This window comes from Gasterosteus aculeatus, chromosome X (assembly GCF_964276395.1).
Source record: "Gasterosteus aculeatus chromosome X, fGasAcu3.hap1.1, whole genome shotgun sequence".
Taxonomy (NCBI): Eukaryota; Metazoa; Chordata; class Actinopteri; order Perciformes; family Gasterosteidae; genus Gasterosteus; species Gasterosteus aculeatus.
This window is the reverse complement of record NC_135698.1, coordinates 18,707,179-18,725,862: the sequence shown is the minus strand read 5'-3', so window position 1 is coordinate 18,725,862 and position 18,684 is coordinate 18,707,179. Positions and strand designations below refer to the sequence as shown.

Genomic DNA, 18,684 nt, shown 5'->3' with positions numbered 1-18,684 from the left:
CTTTATCTTATCTTAAACAATTTTATTCTTGTATTACACTGATCATCAAGACCAACTCCAATTAGGTGTAACATATCGGACCAATGCTGTGGATACAGAATGTATATCTCATAACTACATATATATCCTATAGAGTCATTTCTGAATGCTGTGGGTTGGTGAGAGCGATATTACTGTAATTTATAAGATTAAGAAGTCCTTCTAAAACTCCTGGTAACATTTATTTGAGATTGAGAGGTTAAATATTTTGCAACAAACAAACTTTTTTCTTTAAGTCACAGAAAAGAAGATAGCATGGGTCTGGGAACTTTGTAGTCCTTAGGACTGTGTATCAAACCCACATTTATTTCAGCCAACTATAAGAAAGTATTTGATGTTACATTTTCTTCGGGCTTCTATGTTTAAACAGTTTTTTGATGAACAAAACATTTGGGCTGATATGTATATATGGATAGGAACATTACATTAGATGTCATTTAGCTGACACTTTTATCCAAAGCGACTTACATTGCATTTTGAACCCATGGTTTTTACATTTTTGCCCGGGGAGCTGTTAGGGGTTAGGTGTCTTGCTCAGGGAAAGTTCAACATGGGACATGGAGCATTTGCACTTTGACCAAAAATAGTTTAGCTAGTTAATTCTGTTTTAAACTTTCACTGGTCAGAGTGGAATTAGTATTTTCCCACAAATGACATGAGAGGGAATAAAAATTCTGATGTTTTTTCTGCCAAATATAACAGTTCAAACATTTGCTATTAAAGGTAAATTCCTTGATACATCCAACAAACTAACAATGTAATATTAGTCCACAAAAAGCAGATTGACACACAAACAGTGTTGCATATTTTTATTTGATTAATAGACAGATAAATTCTACAAAGGCGAGTGCTTTGGAAAAAGTGTAATCATTGTTAAGATAATACGGGAAGAAATTTTTACATTTCACTTCCATTTCCAATTTTCATCACACCAGTGTAGAGCTTCGCCTCCTGCGAGTCAGTTGTGCAGCAGCTGTGGCGCAATCTCTGTGGCCACAGCCACACTCATCTACATGGGTGTATGAAAAGGGCACCACGTCTCCATTCAGACAGTGTAACGCAATTGTGCGATTGCTGGAGCGTGTCTCCTTGCAGCAGGAGCATGAATGCTGCATAGCAGCTGCTGCTTCAGAATACCTAAGGAAAGCAGAGGCAGAGTTGGTCAATAAACGGAGAATCCGTGCAAAATATTCAACACATTCAAGTCTGCATCTTAACAGGTCTGAGAATATATAGAAGAATTAAAATAATATTAGTTATAGAAATATTAGTGATATGCTTACTTGGTGAAGGTGTTGCAGGATCCTTCACAATATGGCATATCTACCTCCTCGTTAGACTGACAGCGGTTGTGCATAACTTTCTGTTTCATGGACACTAATTTGCAGGCTTTATCCCTCGACACACCTGTTCAAAAGAAACCCACAATTAGACTGTTTTCATCTGAGTACCTTTTACCCAAAAGTGTAGAGAATGTCATACTCACAAATTTTACAACAGCCATTTGCTGCAGTCTCAATTGTGCCCTAAAGAGGTAAAGAATACTCTGAATATTTGTTCTCACACAACCAGACAATTCAGATCTATTGTTTCAAAGTGATAAGTGATACTTACTGGTTGGCAGTCTTCCTTCACGAATGCTGGGCAGACAACGTGTGACTTATATGTTGTTAAAGTATCACCAATCATAAGACAGGAGTAATGCTCGCACTGATTCAGTGGTGGTGACCAGGTGTCTCCTGGCTAGAGAGCAGTGAGGTGGATATAGACAAAGACACACACACACAGACATCAAAAAACAGTACATATGTCATTTAGGCTATTTAACATTATCATCTGGATTAATAGATTATTAAACTTACCTTTAAGAGGTTCTTGGTATCATTAACAATGGCAATACAGTGAGTCTGCACACACTTCCCACAGCATTCAAGGGAATCAGTTTCCATATATTCATATCCCTGAAAAGGAGGGTGGGGGATTAAGTTACCAAGTGCTTATTTTCCTATTCACGTTCCAAGAAAACATGTTTTCAGACGAATGGTTGAAATTTCTCTTACCATGTCACAGTCTGTTTGACATTTCTGAAATTCACAATGTATCTTGAAGAGACCAGAACGCGGGTCCACCTCATTTGTACAGACACAATCCTGACATTTAGGCGCAGGAACTGGAGAGCCAGGCTAGCGTGTAAAGAAGAAATGCATTCATACATTTGGGTTGTGTGTTTAGCCATACAGAAATTTTGCATCAGAAATCATAAAAAGAAGAAAGGTTTCTTATTTACCTGATATTCACTCTCTTTGTGAACACAAACCCTTTTGGGCTCTAGAAAAAAGCAAGACATTGGGATCACAAAGTGTCACTAACATCATATGTTTTATATAAATTCAAACCATGAATTCATGAACTCACCGCAAGCTCGTTCTGGGCAGCATTTTCCCTCAGGAACACTAATAACGGGTTTATAACCTATCGGACAGTTCATGTTGTAGACTGGGCACTTGCTGCTTTGACATTCTGTGGAGATAATATTAGTTTCACAGTAAACAACTAAGAGGCTTCAAGTGTGTTATCAATGTAAGACATTCTGAAGAAGTTGGAGGACAAATGTGCATCTAAACTAAATATCTTACGGCAAACAAAGGAAGAGCAGCAGGAGTCTGATGGATTGGTTTGGTTGATGACGACAAACCCAGGTTCACTGCAGTTTGCTATTGGTGGTTTTGGGCATGCCTTAGGTTTGCAAGTCACAGTCTTGGTCGACTCCTCACAGATGCAGGTTTGGCATTTGTAGTCAAACCTCTCATTAAACTAAAAGATTAAATAACAATTGTGACTCAATTGTGTCTTTCATGTAGACATCACAGGTTAGTATTATATCTGATCAGTAAAAGACCCACCTCTCGGGGAATTCCCTCAGGATCAAGACATCCTGTTGGAAAGAAAGCATTTCAAGATTGATATAATATGGAATACAGTATATATAGTTCAACAACAGGACTTGAGAATATACGCCACACTTACCACACTTGTCAACACACACGCCAGAGTCTTTGTTGAAGAGTTTCATCCCATCAGGACAAAAGCAACCCTCTGTAGTGTAGTTCATGGTTGATTCATTAGGACTGTAATATTGAATTGTGAAAGAAAGAAAGATTTAGTCAAATTGATTTATATAGCACTTTCAAGGACAAAACTCCCCCGTAATTAACATTAAATACTCAATAAACATATAGATTCAAACTAAATCACTGACTCTGTGAACTGCCGGGTACATGCAGAGTATTGCATAGCATGCCACTGCCTCAAAAGCTCGATAACACCGGTCACATAGTGTCATATGTGCTACAGGGAGCAAGTGAAGTGAAGTGTGTGCATGAGAGGGGGGGGGTCTATTTGTCCATGTGAATAATCTTATGGATTTATTACGGACGGTTAATAGCAGACATACTGAGTAAGAAAAGTGGATCACAGTAACCAATACGCACAGTAAGAACACTTACTCAAACATTTTCCTTACAGATCTCTCCCTAACAAATAACTAAAACCATTCACTGTGTAATACTAGTACTTAAATATACACACTGCCAATATCCATTATGATCTTAATCCATTAATGCCAATGTGCAGAATTAACTACAAAAGCAAATTACCTCATTTATATGTATTACTTACTTGTCGTCACAGGTTGCTTGTTCTGCAGGACCACATGGTTTGTAAACTTTGTTTGACGGGCAGGCACCCTCTGTTAGTGAGTAAAATAACTCAATTAGTTCTTTTGACAATACATACTTCCTACCTACTGTATAAACCTATTATTATCAGAAGCCTGTTTAATGTGTGCTAGATATAACACAACTAAATTTAATGAGTTACCCCTTTTCATTCCAATACTCAAAATGTGCAATTAATGACAGGGAGGAGTTGCTTACCACACAGGGTGGTGTGGTTCCTCCAGTGCAGACAAACCCCCACCTGAGCGCAGGCAGCGGCGTAAGTCTGTAAACTTGTGCATTCCACTGCTGGGTTGGCAACATGGCAGCCATCAAAAACACAACCTCGGTAGAAATTGTCAGGAGAGACAAAGGGATGGCACGCTGCGAAGAGACTGCAAAAGTATAACACAACAAAAATTGAATTAAAAAACAATTGTATTATTCGTGGGGTTGAATGTCTACTGCTATTGTTGATTAGATAATGTCTACCTGCTCGTAAGCAGGTGACATATGGAGTCTGGTTTGCATGGAGTAGAGGTTGGTGCAGGCCCAGGTGCATTGGTGGGCAGTACAGATGGTATTTGGCATTTGGGTTGATAAATGTGTTTCGCAGGCCAATAATCAGCCATCACTGCACAGTCTTCTATCAGCTTCCCTCCAGGCAGCATGCAGTCATCATTCTGGTTGTTATTGCATGTGCCTAATGGTAATCAGAAAGCAGTTCAAATTACAGTCAACTTTAAACAGAGGATTTGCCAATATGGCCACAGGTGAAAGATATGTTCTTACCACAATGGCCTTGTGTGTTACCACCAAATGATTGATATGGAAGGGTGACACTGAAACCAGTTATTCCAAATGTAATGACCACTTTTAGGCTGGGGATCTCCAAAATCAGGTTAATTCCAGAATCCAAGATTTTAACATCATGTGTAGCATATGGTAGTTTCAGACGGACTCCGTTTCTCTGTGCCTACAAGGAAAAAAGTTAACACACTATAAGAAAACAAATCTATAGTGTGAAAAAAAGACTCATCACAATATTCCATCTACATTGACAATGATACATCTGCTTAAATTAGCCCAGCAATATTTTATGAACATAGGATTAAACATTATTACATATTGTCTTACCTCCAACTGTGCTGCTCCAATGAGGTTATGATTTATGAATGTAATAACATCTCCTTTGTAAGATATAATTATTGATCGTGGACAAGAAACATCTTCGGTGGGATCACAGTAGACATTGTCAATATAAATGTTCAAATTATGTTTTGGTAAAATCTCTTCCATCAAGACGTAAGTACAGTTTCCTTGATAACTGTAGAATAATCCATCAAATGTGATGTAATGAGGATCTCCCCAGCCTTCACAGACGCCTGAAAAAAACACATCATAAAGGTATTAGCAATTTAGTTATGGGAGAAGTGTAAAAATTAATAAATATGTCAGAAACCCTTTTTAGCGCAGAGTAACTTACAGTCACATGCGTAATGCTGGCAACAAAGGTACTCATCCCACACCAAAACTGGTTCCTTTCCATTGGTACAAGTGATGTTCTCAAGGGGTGGACATACAAGTGGAATAATTTCAATTGTATTATTCTCAATGCATCGGGCCATGTAGCACTCACACAAATAGAAGGTTTCATTTACCTAGTGTAGAGAAAGAGAGAGAAAGAGGAAAAAGGGATATTATTATTATTATTATTTTGAACTAAATACCATAATATATTTTATGTTCAAGATACAATAGAATTCTTACTGTTACATTCCATTCAGGACAGATGGGTGGTGTGGGAGTTGTGGGTGAGGGAGATGTAGATTTCTGGGTTGTGGTTGTTGTGGGCTTCTCGGTTGTGGTTGGCTTCTCTGTTGTAGTTGTAGGTATAGTTGATGGGGCTGTTGATGGGGTAGTTGTGGTTGTTGTGGGCTTCTCAGTTGTGGTTGGTGTCTCTGTTGTAGTTGTAGTTGATGGGGTAGTTGTGGTTGTTGTGGGCTTCTCAGTTGTGGTTGGTGTCTCTGTTGTAGTTGTAGGGGTAGTTGTGGTTGTTGTGGGCTTCTCAGTTGTGGTTGGTGTCTCTGTTGTAGTTGTAGTTGATGGGGTAGTTGTGGTTGTTGTGGGCTTCTCAGTTGTGGTTGGTGTCTCTGTTGTAGTTGTAGTTGATGGGGTAGTTGTGGTTGTTGTGGGCTTCTCAGTTGTGGTTGGTGTCTCTGTTGTAGTTGTAGGGGTAGTTGTGGTCGTTGTGGGCTTCTCAGTTGTGGTTGGTGTCTCTGTTGTAGTTGTAGTTGATGGGGTAGTTGTGGTTGTTGTGGGCTTCTCAGTTGTGGTTTGTGTCTCTGTTGTAGTTGTAGTTGTGGGCTTCTCAGTTGTGGTTGGTGTCTCTGTTGTAGTTGTAGTTGATGGGGTAGTTGTGGTTGTTGTGGGCTTCTCAGTTGTGGTTGGTGTCTCTGTTGTAGTTGTAGTTGTTGTGGGCTTCTCAGTTGTGGTTGGTGTCTCTGTTGTAGTTGTAGTTGATGGGGTAGTTGTGGTTGTTGTGGGCTTCTCAGTTGTGGTTGGTGTCTCTGTTGTAGTTGTAGTTGACGGGGTAGTTGTGGTTGTTGTGGGCTTCTCAGTTGTGGTTGGTGTCTCTGTTGTAGTTGTAGTTGTTATGGGCTTCTCAGTTGTGGTTGGTGTCTCTGTTGTAGTTGTAGGGGTAGTTGTGGTTGTTGTGGGCTTCTCAGTTGTGGTTGGTGTCTCTGTTGTAGTTGTAGTTGATGGGGTAGTTGTGGTTATTGTGGGCTTCTCAGTTGTGGTTGGTGTCTCTGTTGTAGTTGTAGTTGATGGGGTAGTTGTGGTTGTTGTGGGCTTCTCAGTTGTGGTTGGTGTCTCTGTTGTAGTTGTAGGGGTAGTTGTGGTTGTTGTGGGCTTCTCAGTTGTGGTTGGTGTCTCTGTTGTAGTTGTAGTTGATGGGGTAGTTGTGGTTGTTGTGGGCTTCTCAGTTGTGGTTGGTGTCTCTGTTGTAGTTGTAGGGGTAGTTGTGGTTGTTGTGGGCTTCTCAGTTGTGGCTGGTGTCTCTGTTGTAGTTGTAGTTGATAGGGTAGTTGTGGTTGTTGTGGGCTTCTCAGTTGTGGTTGGTGTCTCTGTTGTAGTTGTGGTTGTTGTGGGCTTCTCAGTTGTGGTTGGTGTCTCTGTTGTAGTTGTAGTTGATGGGGTAGTTGTGGTTGTTGTGGGCTTCTCAGTTGTGGTTGGTGTCTCTGTTGTAGTTGTAGTTGACGGGGTAGTTGTGGTTGTTGTGGGCTTCTCAGTTGTGGTTGGTGTCTCTGTTGTAGTTGTAGTTGATGGGGTAGTTGTGGTTGTTGTGGGCTTCTCAGTTGTGGTTGGTGTCTCTGTTGTAGTTGTAGTTGTTGTGGGCTTCTCAGTTGTGGTTGGTGTCTCTGTTGTAGTTGTAGTTGATGGGGTAGTTGTGGTTGTTGTGGGCTTCTCAGTTGTGGTTGGTGTCTCTGTTGTAGTTGTAGTTGACGGGGTAGTTGTGGTTGTTGTGGGCTTCTCAGTTGTGGTTGGTGTCTCTGTTGTAGTTGTAGTTGTTGTGGGCTTCTCAGTTGTGGTTGGTGTCTCTGTTGTAGTTGTAGTTGATGGGGTAGTTGTGGTTGTTGTGGGCTTCTCAGTTGTGGTTGGTGTCTCTGTTGTAGTTGTAGTTGACGGGGTAGTTGTGGTTGTTGTGGGCTTCTCAGTTGTGGTTGGTGTCTCTGTTGTAGTTGTAGTGGTTGTGGGCTTCTCGGTTGTGGTTGGTGTCTCTGTTGTAGTTGTAGTTGATGGGGTAGTTGTGGTCGTTGTGGGCTTCTCAGTTGTGGTTGGTGTCTCTGTTGTAGTTGTTGTAGTTGATGGGGTAGTTGTGGTTGTTGTGGGCTTCTCAGTTGTGGTTGGTGTCTCTGTTGTAGTTGATGGGGTAGTTGTGGTTGTTGTGGGCTTCTCAGTTGTGGTTGGTGTCTCTGTTGTAGTTGTAGTTGATGGGGTAGTTGTGTTTGTTGTGGGCTTCTCAGTTGTGGTTGGTGTCTCTGTTGTAGTTGTTGTAGTTGATGGGGTAGTTGTGGTTGTTGTGGGCTTCTCAGTTGTGGTTGGTGTCTCTGTTGTAGTTGTAGTTGATGGGGTAGTTGTGGTTGTTGTGGGCTTCTCGGTTGTGGTTGGTGTCTCTGTTGTAGTTGTAGTTGATGGGGTAGTTGTGGTCGTTGTGGGCTTCTCAGTTGTGGTTGGTGTCTCTGTTGTAGTTGTTGTAGTTGATGGGGTAGTTGTGGTTGTTGTGGGCTTCTCAGTTGTGGTTGGTGTCTCTGTTGTAGTTGTTGTAGTTGTAGGGGTAGTTGTGGTTGTTGTGGGCTTCTCGGTTGTGGTTGGTGTCTCTGTTGTAGTTGATGGGGTAGTTGTGGTTGTTGTGGGCTTCTCAGTTGTGGTTGGTGTCTCTGTTGTAGTTGTAGTTGATGGGGTAGTTGTGGTTGTTGTGGGCTTCTCAGTTGTGGTTGGTGTCTCTGTTGTAGTTGTTGTAGTTGATGGGGTAGTTGTGGTTGTTGTGGGCTTCTCAGTTGTGGTTGGTGTCTCTGTTGTAGTTGTTGTAGTTGATGGGGTAGTTGTGGTTGTTGTGGGCTTCTCAGTTGTGGTTGGTGTCTCTGTTGTAGTTGTTGTAGTTGTAGGGGTAGTTGTGGTTGTTGTGGGCTTCTCGGTTGTGGTTGGTGTCTCTGTTGTAGTTGATGGGGTAGTTGTGGTTGTTGTGGGCTTCTCACTTGTGGTTGGTGTCTCTGTTGTAGTTGTAGTTGATGGGGTAGTTGTGGTTGTTGTGGGCTTCTCAGTTGTGGTTGGTGTCTCTGTTGTAGTTGTTGTAGTTGATGGGGTAGTTGTGGTTGTTGTGGGCTTCTCAGTTGTGGTTGGTGTCTCTGTTGTAGTTGTTGTAGTTGATGGGGTAGTTGTGGTTGTTGTGGGCTTCTCGGTTGTGGTTGGTGTCTCTGTTGTAGTTGTAGGTGTAGTTGATGGGGTAGTTGTGGTTGTTGTGGGCTTCTTAGTTGTGGTTGGTGTCTCTGTTGTAGTTGTAGTTGATGGGGTAGTTGTGGTTGTTGTGTTTAAACACATGTCACAACATACTCTGATCTTGTAGTTGAAACATTTTCGCGGAGGTCTGATCTGGTCCTCTTTTTTACATATTAAGCCATAATCCAAATCACAAGAAACAACTTGGCCAGTCTGACTCACAAAGTCCTCAAAATCTTTGTTAGGATAATCTGTTGCTCTACAATCTATTTCTTTTGGATTTTTGCATATTTCTTTACCATTATTTAAGATGTTTTCATATGTTTCCCAGTCACTCTTGTCCTGTAGTGGGTTATGCACATCATACCATTCTGACCACTCACACTCTGGAATACAAGGTGTAGTAGTAGGTGGTGTAGCTGATGGGGTTGTAGATTGTGTAGTTGTGGTTGTTGTGGGCTTCTCGGTTGTGGTTGGTGTCTCTTTTGTAGTTGTAGTTGATGGGGTAGTTGTGGTTGTTGTGGGCTTCTCAGTTGTGGTTGGTGTCTCTGTTGTAGTTGTAGGTGTAGTTGATGGGGTAGCTGTGGTTGTTGTGGGCTTCTCGGTTGTGGTTGGTGTCTCTGTTGTAGTTGTAGGTGTAGTTGATGGGGAAGTTGTGGTTGTTGTGGGCTTCTCGGTTGTGGTTGTTTTTTCTGTTGTACTTGTAGGTGTAGTTAATGGGGTTGTAGATGGTGTAGTTGTGGTTGTTCCATTACATTCCTCCACACACCAGCCTGTCTCCTCATCAAATATGGGCTTGTCTTCTGGGCATTTGGGGTAACAGCCTGTAAAAATCATAAAACATGTTTCATATTTTGACAGTGTTTTGTTTCTTTAATCTATGAAACAGAAGCTGTGTTGTTGGTCTTAAATGTATTATTATTTTAAGTTTGCCTCATTCAATCCATTCACAATCAACATTTATTTCATATTATTCAGAGGTAAGGTGAGGCATTGTGCGGCACCCCTTACCCTCTAGGTTGGGTAAAGGTTCGCTACAAATTCCTTCTGGATTCAAACAGGTCTTGTAGCAAGGTGTGTGGCAGGGGTGGTAGTGCCACTTGCATTCCTCTGGCTTATTGTAGTAATCACAAAAGACAGCTAAAAAAGAAAAATGAATACAAGTTTGTAAACATATGGGTTATACGGTGAAAGAGAGCTCCAACCATATGCAGAGGCTATACAAGATGAGCGGATAAGATGAAAGATGAAAATAACATAAAATCGTACTATGTACAGTATATATGCATACATAACAATTGTCAAAATGCTGGGGTCATACGATTTTTTGTTATCTAAAAACATTCCAAGCACCAGAATTTTTTTCTTCTTCTTTTTACTTACGACAGATTTCCGGTGTTCTCCACGCCACACAGACAGAAGCCTCGTTACAAGCTTGAGCATAAGCTGCGACCGCTGAGCAGAAACACTCGCAGTCCCCTCCAGTGTCGCAGGCACATGAGTCTTTCACACAGTTTTCATAAAATGGAAGGGGGGCTACCTGTTCAGTTGTAAAAATATATGATTTATTTTTGAAAATGGGTAAGGTGTTTTCAACCGTCACGATAAATTAGAAATGAATTAGAAATGTGTTATTACCTTATTGTGGCACTCTTTGAACGTATTTCCAATTATAATGCTGCACATCATTTTTGCCCAATGATGTCGATTGGGTCTTACTCCACAAGGGTCAGAAACTATATCTACATCTGGGCACTGGCTTGACACTTTCCAGCTATTTGCAAATTCTAACGGATTGCTCACTACCATCTGGCCCTGGGTAGTGAAGTCGTTCTGTCCATCACCATCAAAATTTCCACAAAGGCCACATACCTCTCCCTGTGCAGCCAAATAAAAGAAGTCAATTGCTTTTTTCACTTGAAGATAAGATTCTATTTCAATACACTACTCTTTGGCATTATAAAGAACACACATAGCCCAGGCAATAATATACTTGCTTCATCTTGACTGACAAAAAATTGTTTTAAATATTGTTGTACTGTAATAAATAACTTTTCAGCAATTTTGATATACTTTACATCAATATAACATTTGTGCACCAAAGCTTTAAAAGTGGTAAATAATTTGCACAGAAAGCTAGAACGCACCTATTAACAGTTCCTGTAATCATCATATGAAAAATTCCTGTGACTCACGCTGTTGTGGGGTTCCAAGATGATGCGAACAGTTGTTTTTCCATCCCACATCACTGCCAGACCGATGGCAGATTCTATCACCACGTACAAGCCAACCCTCCTTATCCTGTATTGGATCTCAGCACCATGTCCCAGGTCGGTCTCTTCATATTTACCCTTTGAAAGTTTGACTTCCATTCGCTGTAATGGAAAAGATGCATTTTTTAGGTTTTCATTCAACATTTATTTGATTATGATGAATACTACCACAAAAGACACATCCGGTGTTGGTATGAAGTCTTACCCCTAGTTGGATTCTGACAGTTTTGGAGCACGTGGTGCCTGTAGTTCCACATGGAATGTTTTCTGTGATAACCCCAAAGCTTTCCTCTGCGGTTTTATTGCCACATTTGTTCTTCAAAGAGAGAAATTGGATAAACATTATTGCTTTTTTTCCTTTGTGGCAGACAGTGTTCAGTGATAATGTCAAACTTCAGCTTGGCTTTCAATAGTCCACAATGGTTTGAAAGCGTTAAAGAAATGTTATAGTAATTGATCCCAAGCAGAAGGTGAATATATAGTTATTTGCATTGTTCATTCATATTTTTCATTATCACAAGCAGTAATCTTAAAATTTATGACGGTAAACATAACATTACTGAACATTCATAACTGAAACCCAATACAAAAGTATAAAATTAACTCAGCTTGTCTGAAGTCACTTCCTTATTCCTAAATAGTGCACTATTGTCACTGTGAACCTTTTATAGTAGATTGTGTAGTAGTGTGATAAGTAGATTTACGAAATCTCAATGTTCTACTGGCAATTGATCTATTAAATATGTATTCATTAATGAGTAGAGTAGACTGTCTTATGGAAGATTTTAACATGCGTTGTTTACCTTCACAGCAACATAGGCACAATGTCCTTGAAATCCATACGTTTGCTGATCAAATGTGTTGTAGTGACCACTCCCATAAATAACACAAGTTCCTGGACATTTTTTCTTGGTGCACTCCCAGCTTCCACTTTTGCAGGTACTAGATAAGAAACGGTTAAACATTGTACAGTGTTGTGAATGCTACGATGCAGTTAGACATGATGATAATTATGTAATGCTTTACATCTGAGTAAGGTCATACCAGGTGTTGCATTGATCAGCGATTTGTGATCCAAGGGCATAAATGTGCCCATCGTGTTGACATGGACATTGATTTTCTTTCACACAGGAACCTTTGCCATCATCAAGGAGGCCAGCTGGACACCGGCAGCCAGATTCACACTCTGTGGAGTCCTGAGGAAATTGAAAGATCATAGTGATTAAAAAATGTGAAAATATTACTTACACTGTTAAAAATCCCAGTTCAAATCACACAATATGTTACATCCTCCACGGAAAACATTGGCCACCATTAAAATCAGGAACAATTTTTAACGCTTAGCACTCACACAATCATCGCTGTCCAGATTCAAACAAGTTCGAGCACAGTGCAGTTGCAGGTCTGCTGCGCCCGCGGAGGAGCAGTTGAAGAACGTTTTTGGAAATGGGCATGCTGTAACAGGAGTAGGAACATATTTGATGAACACATTCATTATCAACAAGACCAGAATCAGTACAAAGTGCCCGTGTTGTGGTCCAAAAGATATAAAAAACCTACTCGATGAGCGGGCTCTCCAAGAATGGCAATGAAGCATTCCATTGGTACACACGCTAGAAAAAAAAGAAGATGAAACGCCCCCCAAAAAACACACTCAAAAACTAAGAATGTAGTTATCTTAAAACTTAAAAACTGGAATAATTCCAATTATGGAAAACCCTCAGTTTAGGATAATTAAAACAACGGACTCACCAGTGCTCGTCTTTGATACTGATGGACTTTCCTGACTTGACGTAGACTTCATTGTAGTAGCAGGGACATTTTGCCATGGGAACGCAGATGCCATTTTCATTTAGGTATAGACCCTCAGGGCAGGAGCAGCCGTCCACAGGCAAGAAGTCAGAAGTGCAACTTTGCTGCATTGTGCTCAGTGATCTGCAAGTCAACTGGCATCTCTGATGCTTGTAAGAGAAGATCTGCGATGTCGGGCAGCTCTTTGTGTATTTATCTGTTTTGTGCAAAGGGTCAGGATGGTTACTTAATAGTTGTGTGATTAACTCATGAAAGGAAAGGCATTGATCAAACTCCAGATGTCAAGACTCAACTTTAGCAGAGAATAATGTGGCAAATCCTTACCGCATACATTCTCCCTCCAGTCTGTCAAGAGCACTCCCTTTGATGCACAGGCCCGAGCGTAGGACGAGAAGACGGCGCACAGGCAGTCTTCACTCTTCTCACAGTTACAGCTAGCATAAGTGCACCGCTGCAGGAGACAGAAAACACTGTTACTGAATCGCAGTCCCAACACAATGACTTTATAAGTGTGTGAGCAACAGAAAGGTTTTGCGGCACCTTGTAGTATATCTCAGGGTCCACCACGGAATGGCACGCCGCAAAATTGCTGTCTGGACTCAGTAGCAAGGCACACCAGTGTTTAGCATACCACTCTGGAAAAGCAAAAAAACTCTGTTGAACTGTCTAATTGGTTCAAGCACACTTTTCAATGCCTAAAATCCTTATGAAAACACCTATACAAATGAATGAAATGTTGTTACCGTTCTCCATACTGAGGGAACAGGGGTCCTCAAGTCTTTCCTCTCTGTCTTTGCACATGAGGTTTGCCTTCCAGGAGTTACTAAACATCAGTGCTGTTCCCTCAACCATCCCCTGAGGAGTCTTCATGTCATCAGACAGGACCATGTTGTAGTTCCCACATAAACCTGAAGAAACCAAATAGAAGCTGCCCATCAATATCATTATTTAATAACTCATCTAGGAATTTAGTTAATTTATTTGAGATTATTTGATGAACACATGCAATAGGGCAAAAACATACAATAATTGGGGATTTCCTTCATTGTGTTCATCATTATTAGGAAGAAGATACAACAGGTGTATATTTGAAGCCCAATCCACTGAAAACACCTCTTCCATCATCCGTACATAAATTACATAATATTTTATGTATATTGTTTGCTTTTTTGCTTGTTTGCATGATGCTTGTCCCTCTGTTTCATATAAGACAAATTCAAATAAATACCTTTTGTCTTTGCTCTGTAGCTTTGTTCCAGGCTCACATAGACTTGCATAACAGGAACATGCTGGATCTGAATTTGCAACCCAAAACTGGTCTGGAGCAAGATGTGAAAGGAGGAAGCATGGAATATGCTGACGTCTCCTTTGGATAAAGACAAATACAGAAACAGTCGGTTCATCGGTGTCATTGCATGAATGGCAGAAGACGATGACATGTTTCATGTTTCTTGATGTGTTTCTTGTTGCCTGACCCACCTGAGTGGTACGGCAAACTGATGAGCTGCATGTTCTGCTTCACTGTGCCATCAGAAGTGAACATTAACACCTGAATCATTCAAACAAAATCATTCTCATTAAAGTTGTACTTGCAGATATCAGTGTAAACTTATAAACGAGGAAAGTCATCTTTCCTGACAGACTTTAACTCACGTTGTTCTTGTCATTGTTCAGCAGGATTTTAAGGCTCTTAAGACACGTGTCAAATTCTTGATTTGCACAAGGAACCAATTGAACCAGGATGGTAAACTTTGGACTCGCATGATCCTGAAATATACAAAGTAAGAGTGATTTAATATACATGTATATATATTTATACATCAGGTCCATTACACAGTATTTGTTCTGCCACTCAAATGGATACATCTATGTCTCATTCACCTTGCTTTGCACTTTAGCTAGAGTGTAGTAACAGTCTCCATGGAAGGTGTAGGTTTTCCCGTCAAAGGTAGTTACGTGTGAACCCTCTTCAACTGCACATGTAGCGGGTGCAAGAAGGCTCTCACAAGCCCATCTACCCTCAACACATGTACTGAGACAAGCCAAGCAATTTCCGTTAACAATAAAACAATTAAGGCATCCACATGAAATATTTTGCTGATTATATTTCTGACATACCACTCCTCTCTGTCCTGTCGGTAGACCTCACCAGAGTTATAGATTTTGTTGTGCTTGCACTGACATTCAGATTGAGCGATACAGCCTCTCATGGAAATGTCATCAAACACAGTTCCTGAAGAAGAAACGATTGACATGAGGAGGAACATTCTCGGACTATGAAATCTAAAGCTGATAGAACATTAATGGGTAGTAAAAAGTAAAACAGGCACTGACCAGGAGGACAGAAGCAGCCGTCGATTTTGTGGTCCTCACACAGTGAACTTGTGTCTAGTGCACATGTATCCATGCAAGGGGAACCGCTCTCTTCATAAATCATGTTGTACGGGCACTGTTTAGCTGTGAAGATATGGTCCAATTGAATCAAATTGAGGTGGGTTAGAGTTTGTTTCAATGTTTCAACAGCCAAGTTTAACAAAGACATTCACATAGCATCACACATAACATATTCACACTGTACTTATACGGTACAATAAGGACTGGTCGCATTGCATTGAACTAAGTTCATTGCTTTAGTACCCTCTCCACCCTGCAGCGTACGCAATAGGAATAAACTGAGAAGAGAACGTACCACAGAACTGAGGCGTCCTCCAGTTGGGAGGATGCCCTCCTGCGTGGGAACACTGCCGAGAGAACTCAGACAGTGTGCTGCAGACACAAAAGTAATTTGTATTGTTGGCACATCCACACATGTCCTGCACACAGGCCTGGATGTAAGGCTCCGGGTTAATCCGTCTGGTGCAGGAGCTCCAGGGGTCTGAACGCAGCATCTGGTTACAGGTGGTTTGCTAAAAAAAGAAAAAAGGAAAACAAGTTGCAAGTGCTACCTGGGTAATTAAATATCACTATTGCTAACACTCGCTGGACAATGCACTCACAAACTCTTTGCATGAATCCAGCACAGTCTCCAGGGATTCCTCTTCCTCCTCAGAGGGATCCTCGCAGTCATCGTTGGGACGATGGACTTTATGCTTGTTTCCAAACTCAATGGGGCTGATTTCGCGACCTGTATTTGATTGTTAATATAAAGTCAAATGATGAAGATACAGTGGATAGTTGTAGAAATGCATTAATTGACTAGTGACTAAATATATACCATTATGAACAAACTCATTGTGGAAAGGGTTGAAGTCTCCACAAAGTCCACAAGTACGATTCACATAATCTGCATCCAGTTCCACCTACAAAACAAAGCAGGTGTTTTTGCCAAGATCTTTCACATTTCGAATAATGCTTTTCAAAGAAAAACAAAACAACAGGGAATTGTGTAATTGCCTTGATAATTAAATGGGATACATACTGTGACAAGTTACAGTAATTAACATTGTGCCAAGAACCATAGGGATTTAATTAGACATAATTGAGATGATTGTGTTTCTGTACGTTTGGTCCGTTCCATCTTGAGCAAATAAAACAATTGAGTAGCATCACACAAGCTACTTTGAGGGCAGCCGTGTAGAGATAATTCTGTCTATATCATACCATGACTGCATCATCCCTGTTCCACATGACTGTGATGCCAACTTTAGATTGGAGCTTGATGTAAACGGGATTACTTTCCAATTGGACCCCTCCATTGTAGTAAGGTGTTTCAACACTGGGGGGAGGAAATGAATATTTTCTTAGTTAGAGTGCATAAATATCATAAAAAAGAGAAGGAGTACGGTGTTTCACTTACGGGAGGTTATTCGCAGTGATCATGTCCTTGGTGATGTGGAACAAAAGGTCATTGATGGTGACCACCACGTGACTGACTTGAGGGTTTCCATCTTTGTCTTTCCTCTTCATGTGCACGGAGAACTCCTGGTAGGTCTCGTGGCAATCGGAAACCAGGTTGTACTCACACATACCAGGAAACTGGTACACATTGCCGTCAAACGTCTTGAAGTGCTCTCTGCCCCACGTGCTGCAGATGTTGCTGACATGGTTGCGAACTGAGAGAGAATTTTAAGTGGGGAAAAAAAGCATTTTGAGTTACCAAATGTTCAACGTGACCGATATTGCAGGCCATACATTATTCATTAGTTTAAATAAAGCAGGACAATCAATCCACATAGTACTCAGATCAATATGAGTTTTACCCAGTCTGGCTTGGACGTCGAAGACGCTGGCAATGGACAGAGCAGCGAAACACAACCACACACATCCCACCCTCATTTTGCCAATGTGGGCTTGCTGTCACCAAAGGAGGTAATAGTTCTACTGCACCCTGACACCCCTTTATATAGAAACCACGCTCTGTTTTAGTTTGAACTTAAGTTTTATTGCCAGGACATGGGAAACATGTGCTGAATGAAGGTCTGACGACTTTTACAAGTCCAATATAATCAACATAATAATCTACATCCTCATTGCTTTACTGAATAAACATGCACATGTTTAAGAATGTTTATTCTCAGACGAATGTGCTGCAATAAAAACTGTTTAGTTAACAGTGTGCTCCTTTTATCATATTAAATATGTTCTTAACAGGTAGTTTATTCTGGATTAAAGTTATATATATATATATATATATATATATATATATATATATATATATATATATATATATAAATGAACATCAGACATGAGAATGTCACATTGATATGAGAACTATGTCATCATATGGTTAAACAGGAAATAGGTATATTTCAAGTATTGGATTGTTGTCCAAGCCGGTCACACCCATTGTCACCAAGGATGTGCTTGTGCACGCAACACTAAACAGGATGGACAGGTAGGGATTACGCCACCAAACCCCCCCCGTGCAAACAATGGACACCATACAACTTAATTTTCCAGTAAACATTACACTTTACTTTTTACTGATATAATAAAAACTAATCAGAATGATCAGAATAACAACTGATCTCCGTTTGAAATAGTAACAAAATAACATGAAATTATGACAACACACCATTTGCTTTACCTTGGACAAATGGATCATGAACCTGTGTTCGAATGATTTTATTCACTTTGCACTCTTTGTTTACTAAGAGGCCAACCACTGAGAAACTCATGAGCACAATATTGCCTGTAAATTGATCAATGGCTCTCTTTACCCATGTACCAAATGTTTAATGTTTAGTAAGCCTTGACAGTGAATTTATTTATCGTTTTGGTTGTATGTTTTTTATTCCATTCGTGTTTCATTTAAAAAAATGAAGAACTTGCATTTAAATTCTAATATCTGAAGCTTTTACTTCTACTACTTTACTTCATTTCATTGAGATGAACATTAGTCAGACTTTAGCCCAGGATTCAGACCAGAGAGCAGTTGCAATAATCAAAATGTCGAAACATGTTTGCCGGTGTCTCGCAACTACACAGATTTAAGCGAAACACTCTTTATAAGTTTGTCTACTTATAAGAATGATCCTCCTAACACATTGCAGCAGGAATTCATGTCAAATTCAGTAATGTTGTAAGGAAAAAATCCACACTGAGGTACAAGACAAATAGTATTTGTAGTTATAAGAGGAGAGGTAATAGAGCTTTGCCGACTAAGCGTTTACTGCACCGGTTTCAGTTATTACAACTAAATCTTAACAAAATTAACCACATTTTATTAACCAACTAAAAAGTGCTTTAAAAACAATTTCATTGGTGTGACAGGATGCTATAATTTTATGTTGTATTCATATGGCGGAATCCTGCAGAATCATGATATTAGTCCAAGAAGAAAGGAATTTTGCAATTGAACCAAACAATTTAGCATGACGGTCAGGCAGCTATTTTGGGATTAA

The 18,684-nt window shown here is 40.4% G+C and overlaps 2 protein-coding genes across 2 annotated transcripts; both read right to left on the bottom strand.

Moving 5' to 3' along the window:
- Window positions 1-833: 833 nt before the first annotated feature.
- On the bottom strand, window positions 834-5,646 carry LOC120808685 (intestinal mucin-like protein). The gene is made up of 18 exons (XM_040161754.2): window positions 5,526-5,646; window positions 5,242-5,416; window positions 4,893-5,140; window positions 4,548-4,731; window positions 4,248-4,458; window positions 3,975-4,150; window positions 3,718-3,787; window positions 3,067-3,167; window positions 2,943-2,974; window positions 2,676-2,853; window positions 2,455-2,559; window positions 2,327-2,367; window positions 2,100-2,222; window positions 1,902-2,000; window positions 1,654-1,782; window positions 1,526-1,565; window positions 1,323-1,446; window positions 834-1,176 (listed from the first exon to the last, which is right to left on the bottom strand). The coding sequence occupies exons 2-18, from the start codon at window positions 5,381-5,383 to the stop codon at window positions 966-968; spliced, it is 2,214 nt and encodes a 737-aa protein (XP_040017688.2). The 5' UTR covers window positions 5,384-5,416; window positions 5,526-5,646; the 3' UTR covers window positions 834-965.
- LOC120809206 (mucin-2) lies at window positions 5,539-17,116 on the bottom strand. The gene is made up of 28 exons (XM_078083006.1): window positions 17,041-17,116; window positions 16,638-16,893; window positions 16,442-16,556; window positions 16,056-16,140; window positions 15,838-15,965; window positions 15,531-15,747; window positions 15,176-15,298; window positions 14,960-15,074; window positions 14,735-14,873; window positions 14,495-14,608; window positions 14,321-14,390; window positions 14,070-14,207; window positions 13,585-13,749; window positions 13,382-13,476; window positions 13,166-13,292; window positions 12,782-13,037; window positions 12,590-12,642; window positions 12,381-12,484; window positions 12,074-12,225; window positions 11,833-11,971; window positions 11,235-11,345; window positions 10,952-11,131; window positions 10,395-10,634; window positions 10,140-10,296; window positions 9,768-9,896; window positions 8,681-9,580; window positions 6,862-7,537; window positions 5,539-5,662 (listed from the first exon to the last, which is right to left on the bottom strand). Exons 1-28 carry the CDS (start codon window positions 17,114-17,116, stop codon window positions 5,539-5,541), a joined length of 5,184 nt encoding a protein of 1,727 aa, XP_077939132.1.
- Window positions 17,117-18,684: the final 1,568 nt, after the last annotated feature.